The sequence below is a fragment of the Quercus lobata genome, chromosome 1, assembly GCF_001633185.2.
Source record: "Quercus lobata isolate SW786 chromosome 1, ValleyOak3.0 Primary Assembly, whole genome shotgun sequence".
In the NCBI taxonomy this organism is placed as follows: Eukaryota; Viridiplantae; Streptophyta; class Magnoliopsida; order Fagales; family Fagaceae; genus Quercus; species Quercus lobata.
In genome coordinates this window covers 31,784,791-31,795,055 of record NC_044904.1, presented here as the reverse complement: position 1 = coordinate 31,795,055, position 10,265 = coordinate 31,784,791, and the positions used below count along the sequence as shown (strand labels likewise).

The window sequence follows — 10,265 nt, the reverse complement described above, 5'->3', positions numbered from 1 at the left end:
CTTGTGGCATGTGTGTTCCAACCATTTTCTTTGCAATTTTATTAACATAAAGTACATGCCATGCTTTTACAAAGAAGTCGAGAGCAATTTAAAGCCTAAATCTATGTTTTATACAGATCAGCAATCACTTTGATATAAGGTTTAAGTTTTGCTCATCTGTCCCTAGAATGTTATTGTTTTATTGATATGTGGTTGATTTTATGTGCAAAAAAATGTGGCATGTGTTCTTGCCATATATTCTTACATATTACAAGCATAAATCATATTCAATGTTCATCATTGTTGGTGCTTACCACAGTGGAAAGCAAATAGAATGGAGGGCTTTCGGTGCAAGCTTCACTTATTTAGAAAACTTAGGGGCTGTTTGGTAAGGTTGTTTAAACAACAGTTTTTGTTGTTTAAATAACACAATACGCATTTCTATACACTTTTTCGCCTACACATATTTCCACAACACTTAAACAATGTTACTAAATGGGCCCTTAATATACTGCACAGTATGTACTTAAGGTATAGTCTTTAAGTTTTTACCTTATTTTAATATTTTGATAACCTACCCTATTTTAATATGGTACTTATTCCAATGACAGCTCTCACTTATAGTAAGAATTAACGCAAGGACTGTGTGCGCCTAATAGTCGCATTGGAAACAAAGATGTCATTTATTTGTCAATCTCTTCTTTTTCGTTTCTATTTAAAAAAAAAAAAAAAAAAATTAAAGAATGAAAGAAATTAACAAACCAAATCACAGACAAACCTTTTTAAGTTTTTTTGTGTGTATGTGTGTGTATTATAGATAGGTATGAAGCACTCAAAAACTTGTTACTTTGTTCCTCTAATTGTAGACACAGAGAAACCCTGTGTGTGTATGATAGACAAGTATGAAGCACTCAAGAACTTGTTACTTTGTTCCTCCAATTGTAAACACACAGAAATCCTGTTGCTCTCTTCAACTCTTCTAAAGGATGATGAAGTCGTTGAAGATCTGTCATTTGTAGGTTGGGTTTTAGGAGATTGGGTTTTAGGAGCATGGAATCTTTTGGAAACAAATATATTATTTTATTTTGAAGGATGGGTTTTAGGAGCATGAGATTTTTTGGAAACAAATATATTATTTTATTTAGCAGAAAAATTATTTTGGAAAATAGTTTTTTTTTTTTTTTTTTGAAAACACGTGTTTCTAAAATATGATTTCAATGTAAAATTTGAAATTTCAATGTTTAAATTCGTGAAAACAAGATTTTTAAAGGTTATTCTTCCAAATAATCTAACCACAACAATAATTAATAATAAAATATGTATTATTTTTCCCAACCCATAAAACATGTCTACTTGTTTTTCTTTCACCTATTACTTTTTTTAATATATAATTTGAGAATTAAACAATGAATTTGTTTTTAATAGGGTTTGTAACTCTGTGTGTCAATTCCTTATTAAAATAAAAAATAAAAAATTGACTTGGTAGTATAATACTACTAGAATTTTTATTGGAAGGATTATGAGTTTTGTATTGAATCATTACAAAATTTAATCTCAACTCCAAAATGCATTGGCCATTGCAATATGTATTTATACATACAAAATTATGTACTCAAAAAAATTCAACGATGAACAATGAACTATTTAAATTAACAATGAACTATTTAAAATTTAAGTACAAAAAAACGAAATTTATACAAACTTTAGAAATTAAACAATATTTTAAACATTTTTTATTGTGCGTTAAAACTTTTTTTTTTTTTTTTTGATAAGATTGTGCGTTAAAACTTAAAAGCCCTTTCCAGCCACTTTTAAAACTTTAGACGAGTATCCTAAACTAATGGATTTTGCTAATATATATACCCTTAAAGCATATGTTAATAAATTATTTTTAAAAAATATTTTATGAAAAAAACGAAAAAATGATTAAATTTTTAAACAGCATTACTAATTTCTTAACAAAAGTTTCCTAAGAATTTTTTTTTAAAATAACAATAAATATTAAAAAATTTAGTTAATTGTCATATTTCAAAACAATTTTGAAAAATAACATCTCGAGTATCTAAAACTCGAGTTCCAGATGGAACTCGAGTTTTTAAGTCTCGATTTGAAGAAAAAAAATTGCGCTGAAAATCGAGTTTTAGAGACTCGATTTCCATAAATTGCAAAAAACGCCGCTATATGGCTTTAAAACGTCACTATAGGAATTAAAAACGTCACTATAGGGCACCCTAAACCTGGTACTTAGAAAAATTTTTTGCAGGAAAACGCCGCTATAGGGCTTTAAAACGTCACTGTAAGGCTTAAAAACGCCACTATAGGTGAAATTTTTTGCATAAAACTCGAGTCTTAAAGACTCGAGATCTATGTGGCATTTTCCCACCCAGACCGCGAGTCTTTAGCACTCGAGTTTTAAGATGGATCTCGAGTTTTAAAAACTCGAGATGCTACTTTTCTAAATTCTTTCAAACCGTTCCTAACTTACTATTTTGAATCACCCTCTGAATCCATTTTGCACAAAACCTCAGTTTCCTAAACTAAAAACTATAAAACCCTCTCTCTCTCTCTCTCTCACCGACAATTGAAAATCACTAGTCACAGTCACAAACCCCCGATTTAAAAGTGTAGCTCTTGATCGCAAAATCAAAGCAAAGGATTCATTGAAAAAAAAATGGGCAGGAAATTCTTCGTCGGCGGCAACTGGAAATGCGTATGTCTCTCTGATCCTTTTTCTTCTTCTTCTTCATGATCATCCTATATATAGTTATTCTTTTCAATGAAAAACATTACTCTTTTTAGTTATGTATTTGTGGCGGTCGATTTTACTTGACCTCGTGTTTCGAAAATATGATTTCAACTAAACTTTGTCATTTCAGAAACATGATTTCAGTTATATAAGGTTGTCGGTTGTGCATGAAATCGTGGTTTTGAAAATATTGATTTCAGATAAAGATGTTGTGAGTTCAGTAACATGTTTTCAGTTAGTTAGTTTGAAAATATATGATTTTAGCTAAAGTTAAAAAAACTTGATTTCTGTAATGTGTTGGGTTTGATTTTACATAACTTTGTGTTTTGATCTCAGTTAATGTTATTAGTTCAAAAACATGATTTCAGTTTATATGTGGCAGTTGATTTTACATGACATCGGGTTTAAAAAGTATGTTTTCAGTTAACATTATGAGTTCAAAAACTTGATTTCAGTTATATGTGGCAGTCTATTTTACATGAAATAGTGTTTTGGAAATATGATTTAAGCTAAATTGTGAGTTCAATAAACATGATTTCAGTTCTATGTGGTGGTCGATTTTACTTGACACTGTGTTTTGAAAATATGATTTCAACTAAATTTGCGAGTTCAAAAGCATGATTTCTTTTAAATGTGGCAATCGATTTTACATGAAATCGTGTTTGAAAAATAAGAATTCAGGTAACATAGTTCAAAAACATGATTTTTAATCATGTTAATATATGAAATCACGTTTTGCAAACATGATTTTATAACTACCATAGGTTCTTACATAGTTTTGAAGCCATAGATAGTATTTGAAAGTAAGTCATTAACATAACAGCCTTTTTGACAAAACCCCTGGATAAGAATTCTTGTTCTATGCTCGGGTTCTGGATGTAGTAAAAGAGGCTAGGTAACCCTAGTGCTGAATTGTTTTTTTTAATTGCTAATTACACATTCACCTAGTGGTTCTTGAAACATATGTTCTCACCCTCCATCTTGTTCACACAAGGAGAGGAGATATGAGATGCCATTTGAGCTAGAACTCATTGGCAACCTCTGTACTGAATTGTGCGTAAGTTTTTAAAGAATAAAGAGTTGAGAATTTTGTGACCTCGATTGTGTTGCAGAATGGGACAATTGAGGAGGTGAAGAAGATTGTTACCACATTGAACGAAGTTGAAGTTCCTTCTGAAGATGTAGTGGGTATGTTTTGTTTGAGCTTCTTTGACACCCATCATATTCTTGTTTTCAATATGGCTCAGATGTTTTGTTTCTGGCAGAGGTTGTTGTAAGCCCTCCTTTTGTCTTTCTTCCTTTTGTAAAGAGCTTATTACGGTCTGATTTCCAAGTCGCCGCACAAAACTGCTGGGTCCGCAAAGGTGGTGCTTTTACCGGAGAGATTAGGTATGCTCAGATTTCATTTATCAATGTAGTGCTTGGCATTCAGTTTTTAGATAGAATGATTTGCCAAATGATCAGCCATGGTTTGCTAGTTACTATAACTTTTGCAGTTTAAAGTTACTCAGTGTGGCAAATGTTAGAGTAAAGTCATTAACCATTATTGATGTTTGTGTTATTGAGTGGACTATCTAAATGGATACTCTCTATTGAACTTTAGGTTGTGTTTGGTACAATGTAAATTGATTTCCGGAAAATATTTTTCGCATTTACAGTTGTTTGGGGTGGCAGAAAATGTTGGTCAACCGGATTGTTTTCCAGTTGACTGTATAATAAAGGAATTTATGGTGAAAATTGGTTTACGCTTTCATTTTCTGCCTCACCTGAAACTTATCAACCGAACCCCCACCCCCAACCCCCAATGTCTGCCACCCAACCACTAGCCCCCACTAATGTCCTCCGTCTCCGGTAGCCAACCACAGTCACCGGCTGCCACCATAGCCAGTACTAATCGTGATTTTTTTTAATCTAAAATTTTCCTTTTTTTAAAAAAAAAATTATATATGTGCTTGGGAGATGAGAAAATGTGAGACTTATCAACCCATTTTCCGCCTCACCTGTAAACCCATTTTCTGTAAACCCATTTTCCGCCTCACCGGAAACTTATCAACTGAACCCCCACCCCCAACCCCCAATGTCTGCCATCCAACCACCAGCGCCCACTAATGTCCTTCGTCTCCGTTAGCCAACCACAGTCACCGGCTGCCACCATAGCCAGTCCTAATCGTGATTTTTTTTAATCTAAAATTTTCCTCTCTTTTTTATTATATATGTGCTTGGGAGATGAGAAAATGTGAGACAGTAGTAGAAAATATGTTTTCCATAGTATTTTTTTGGAATGCAACCAAACAATGAAAAATATTTTCAAGAGCATTTTCTGGAACACAATTTAACACTTGAAAATAATTTCTTTTCCGAAAAATATTTTCACCTGAAAATATTTTACAGTAAGAAAATATTTTCCATTGAACCAAACACAGCCTTAGTTCCTGGTTCCCACTTTTCAGTAATTAATTCTTGAATGTTAGAGGTTTTTGTTTTATGCAGTTATCCAAGGATAAATAATTTTTTATAGGTTTGATTAGTTTGTTAATATTATCCAAGGATAAGTAATAACCTGTCCTCCTCTCTTTGAAACAAAGGATGCTTCTGGCTATGTCAGTGCTTGGAATAAGTGGATTTTTTTCACCTCTTTCAAGATCATTCAGTGTTGTTCCTACTTCCTAAAATAATCTAACATATTTCCCCCTGTGGTGGTTTATATGCAATTGAAACTTCCTTTTCTATTTTCACGTCATAAATGGAAACCAGGTTGATTTTTAATTCTTTTTTTAGTCTATGTTTGGGTTTTCCCCTCATTTTCAGTTTTTACTATCAGCCATTCAGGTTTGGTGTAATGATTGTTTTTATGTAAATAATGTGAAGCTGATGTCTCTTTCTACAGTGCTGAGATGCTTGTCAATTTGGGTGTTCCCTGGGTCATCCTTGGTCATTCTGAAAGAAGAGCTCTTTTAAATGAGACAAAAGAGGTAAGCAATGTTGCATTGGTATCTTTTCATATGTTTATTATATGGTAGTTTGCCTAAACAATTTTTGCTCCTGTGGTGGTGCTTATGTTATAAATTGATGTACTGTTTGTTTTGCAGTCGTCATAATCTCTCCTTTCTTTGCTTCTCTTTGTAGTTTGTTGGAGATAAAGTTGCATATGCACTATCTCAAGGCTTAAAAGTGATTGCTTGTGTTGGAGAGACTCTTGAGCAGAGAGAATCAGGATCTACCGTGGCCGTTGTTGCTGCTCAAACAAAAGCAATTGCAGGTACCTCCTAGCTGTACTAATAAAGGAAAAGAAAAAGTTGCTTCTTTTTTTGTCTGTTACTTTAAACTCTCTTATCTATTTTGGTTTAAGAGACACAGTCTTTTTAGAATGGTGCCTATGGAAGTTTCTTCCGAATGTAATTTGGATTAAGAGATGGTTGTTTGTAAATGCATAGAGAAGTTTACACAACAATTTTTGGTCTAGGATCTTTTTATTTTATTTGTACACATTGGTTAACAAGCTTTAGCTTTTGCATATTCTGCTCCTTTCTCCTTCAATAATCTATACCGTGATTTTATGGATGAATGATCCCTTTACTATTCTCTTGCAGATAAAGTATCAAATTGGGCTCATATTGTTTTGGCTTATGAGCCAGTTTGGGCCATTGGAACTGGGAAGGTTGCAACCCCTGCTCAGGCTCAGGAAGTAAGTATGGCTCTGAGAATGTTTTAATCTATCTCTTCTTTAATTTGAAGTTTAACTGTAATGATTTACTCTGGCAGTGTATCTATCTAGGGTAGATAGGACTCTTATTCCAAATAAGTTGCTCAATTCATGTGCCCAATCCTCTTCTTAGCATATCTTAGTGCTTGGGGGCATGTGATGCATGAAACTAAAGTTGGGCTCTTTAAAAGATTCTCTATTTATATAATCTAGCGAAACAAGAAGAAAGGAATCTCTTTCTTTCGATCCCCATAGCAGTAAAAGATAGAATAAAGAAAGGAAGACTGTGATTAGCGCCGAAGTTTATATTTAAGAGTCTTGGGGAATACCATACAACGATCAGTGGAGCCACTATAGTAACATGAACTATGCTTTTCTGACACTTTGATTTCTTTATGTATGATACATTAATGCCCTTTTTCACAGATATATATTCTTATTAGTCTTTCCTTATGATTTGATTGTATTTGTTTCAAGGGCAGTGAGTTTACAATCGTAAACACATTGTTCTTTTTCATCAATAAAACTCTTATTATCTATCCAAAAAAAAAAATATAGACTACTGTCTATCTTTCTGCTACATGTATCAAAGCACAACACAGATTGTTTGTAATTCATCTGCAGACATAGGGTATTAGGGTGCACACATGTTTGTTACCTGCAGCTATATCTTTGTGTTAGCTGTGTTTGGAACATTGTGTTCCCGTCCTCAAGTTGCACAAGAGAGTTGCCATATCTATACGTTTTGAGCTTTGCAGGTTCTCCTATCCATTATTTTTCTGTGCACATAAATTTCAGTAACAGATTGTAGTAAATGGAGGTCATTTATATGTATTCACAAAGATGATGTTGCATCAGGTTGTTTCAGAAATAAATTCTTTTTTCACAACATTTCATGGGTAATTCTGCCAGGTTCACTTTGAATTGAGGAAATGGCTTCATGACAATGCTGGTGCTGAAGTTGCTGCATCAACCAGAATTATCTATGGAGGTATTTTTACCCTGCATTAGTATTCATATGCAACCACTTTTTAAAATTCTTTTGCTTTTATACTTAGTATATGTAAATAAACCAGCTTCATATAAAATCAAGTTACTAATGGCCATGGGCCACCATGGACTGGCTATGGTTAAGAGAAAATATATCTATTGAGAGGCATATACATCTGTGAGTGTGTGTGTGTATATAGCAGGATGACTTTATTTGTAGGTGGACCATTCTGTTTTAGTTCTTCCTCACATTTTTACGGAGTGTTCCCGGAATTTTCATATTATTTTTCCTACTGATAATTCGATGTGGAAAGATATTTTTCTCTCTTCACCACAGATTCTCGTCTTTTTTTCTTGAAAAGAATTAGATCACCATCGGAAACTTTCAAATGAGTGATGCTCTCTATCCCATTATTCTCTCAAACTCTTCAATGACATACCAGTTACCTACTAGGAAGTATGGACACTTCTTTAAGGGTGCCATACCCATGTTGTATCGGTGTCATACCAGCTGTGTTATGTTATAATTTTTCAGAAATTGCTTGTGTCACTATGTCGTACCTGTACCTGTGTCCATGTCCGTGCTTCCTACTTGCCCACCTTGAGGAATAATTTTATGTAGAGATGATTATGGTCAAGTTGGTTTGGGATTGGTATCAACCTGCTACTTGTGACTCATTTAGGCTAGGAAATTCCCCATTTATCAGTCAAACCATCCCGAACTCTCCTTCAGTTTCACGGTTCAGCTCGGTTGGATATTAGGTCGGGGTTACTCAAGGCTGCAGGATTGTCTGCACAGAGATGATGCTTCATGTTTAGGTAGATCTGTGCTACTGTTGTCAATGATGGAGTGGCCAAGCTTCGACCTGACAGTAGTGGAGACTTGGAATACCGGGTGTGTGTCATGGTCAGGGATTGGATGTTGAGGCTTCATTGGTTTGGCTCTTAGGAGTCAGGTCTGATCTGGATGGAGGGGAGCAGGTTCAATCATGTAAGGGAGAGAGGATGGGATGGGGCATGTGTTACATGTCAACTAGTGGGAGGTGAGAAATCTGAAGGCCTAGTCAGAAAAGGCACATAAAATATATAGGTAAAATAAACTTTCAAAAGGGTCTGGTCAACTCTTTCTGATTGGGTTTCCTCACTTGAAACTCACTGCTGACCATACTCTTTCTCAGAGCCAACCATTCCCAATTGGTTTAGACTAAGGTCAGGACGTTTTTTCTCAGGCCCGGGTTGGGCTGATCTGCCCTAATTATATGTGTATGCGAGTACATGCATGTATGTATATGTGAGAGAGAGAGAGATTGTAGTAGTAATAGTGCACATGTTGTTGGTTGTCTTGTATGTTTTTTGTCAGAATAGTAGTTTATTTCTTGTGTGTGTATATATATATATGTATATGTATAAATATATGTATGTATGTATGTATGTATTTTTTTTCTGTTCTTGTAATTGCACAGTAATATTGTTGTGGGTAAATCAATTGGTTCACATAAAATATACTCCATTGGGCTGAACTAAATGTCTAAAGAGGCCAAGTTTTAGCAAGTTGAACCCAGTTTTAAAGATCTTGAATTCTAAAACGTGGGTATATGGCAGCACAATATGTCAGCTGCATCCTATATCTTCTTGCATAATTCCTTTTCCATCTATAACTCTTTATACTATTACTATTAGTTCTAGAATTGGGATTGGTTTGGCTACTCGAGAACTATTCCAGTTTGTATAATCTGTCATAAAAAAAACTATTCCAGTTTGTATATCTTTATATATATAATCAGATATCAGACCAACAACCAACCCTGGCTGGCTTGTTTAGTTCAATTTAAGAGTTGGCACCAAAACCATGTTCAACTCATTTATGATGTGGATGTTTTCCTTGGTTTTAGTGGTCTACCACTCATAAAGATAGCTATTCCATTCATTAGAGTGAATATTTGGTTACACTACCACTGTAGCTTAGGAAGATGTTTTACATATCTAACACAGATGTGCTACATTCTTACTAAAAGTATATCTACTGTAGGTTCTGTAAATGGAGCAAACTGCAAAGAACTGGCAGCACAGCCAGATGTGGATGGATTTTTGGTTGGTGGAGCTTCCCTTAAGGTGTTTATTTCTCTTTGAAATCATTATTTTGACTTATTTGGTTTCTTGTCCGTAGCTTTGGTTGACTAACTCTCCTGTCGACAATTATTTTACAGCCAGAGTTCATTGACATTATCAAGTCAGCCACAGTGAAGAAGAATGTTTGAAATTCAGGACCATGGGTTGTTATGGCCGCCTTCTTGCTTCCTCATGGAATGCTTAATGGAAAACTTGTGTTATAGTTTTGTAATTGTGGTCTGTTCTTGGAGATTTTAGCCAAGCATAGTTTCAAGAAAATTAAAATAAGACAGTTATCAAAAAGTATATAAGACTTACGTATATTTGTTTGTGTGATTTAAGGCATGGATCTCACTTCAAAACTTATTGAGACTTATTACCTGATTGTGTGGACTTGTTGCCGGTTGACTCTTTATGTTTTTGATTACTGCTTGAAATGAAACCAATTGGTGATGGCTCATTTAATAATGAGTAATAACAAGCGGTCAAAGTGGAACGAATTTACATTATGTTCAGATTTATCTTTTCTTATTTGTCACATCATTATTTTTAGATCCATCTCTTAGAGTCTTAGCACACTTCCTACTGTGTAAAAGAGGTAATAACTTAAAGAATTAATACCTAATCAGTTTGTTTTCTCACTGGATATCATTGTCTACTTCTAGTCGATGCACAAGGATGCGACTCGGATATGTTGTTTTCGAGGAAATAATTTGCGTGTGTCCAAAGCTTATTGTT

The 10,265-nt window shown here is 34.2% G+C and overlaps 1 protein-coding gene across 1 annotated transcript; it reads left to right on the top strand.

Moving 5' to 3' along the window:
• The first annotated feature begins 2,529 nt into the window (after positions 1-2,529).
• On the top strand, positions 2,530-10,027 carry LOC115986841 (triosephosphate isomerase, cytosolic). The gene is made up of 9 exons (XM_031110182.1): positions 2,530-2,689; positions 3,838-3,913; positions 3,991-4,114; positions 5,613-5,697; positions 5,852-5,984; positions 6,316-6,410; positions 7,341-7,419; positions 9,448-9,530; positions 9,626-10,027. The coding sequence occupies exons 1-9, from the start codon at positions 2,651-2,653 to the stop codon at positions 9,674-9,676; spliced, it is 765 nt and encodes a 254-aa protein (XP_030966042.1). The 5' UTR covers positions 2,530-2,650; the 3' UTR covers positions 9,677-10,027.
• Positions 10,028-10,265: the final 238 nt, after the last annotated feature.

Coding starts and splice junctions, on each gene's coding strand:
- LOC115986841 (XM_031110182.1), top strand. CDS start 2,651: ATGGGCAGGAAATTCTTCGTCGGCGGCAACTGGAAATGC. Junction 3,914..3,990: donor TCCTTCTGAAGATGTAGTGG/GTATGTTTTGTT, acceptor TGTTTCTGGCAG/AGGTTGTTGTAAGCCCTCCT. Junction 5,698..5,851: donor TTTTAAATGAGACAAAAGAG/GTAAGCAATGTT, acceptor TTCTCTTTGTAG/TTTGTTGGAGATAAAGTTGC.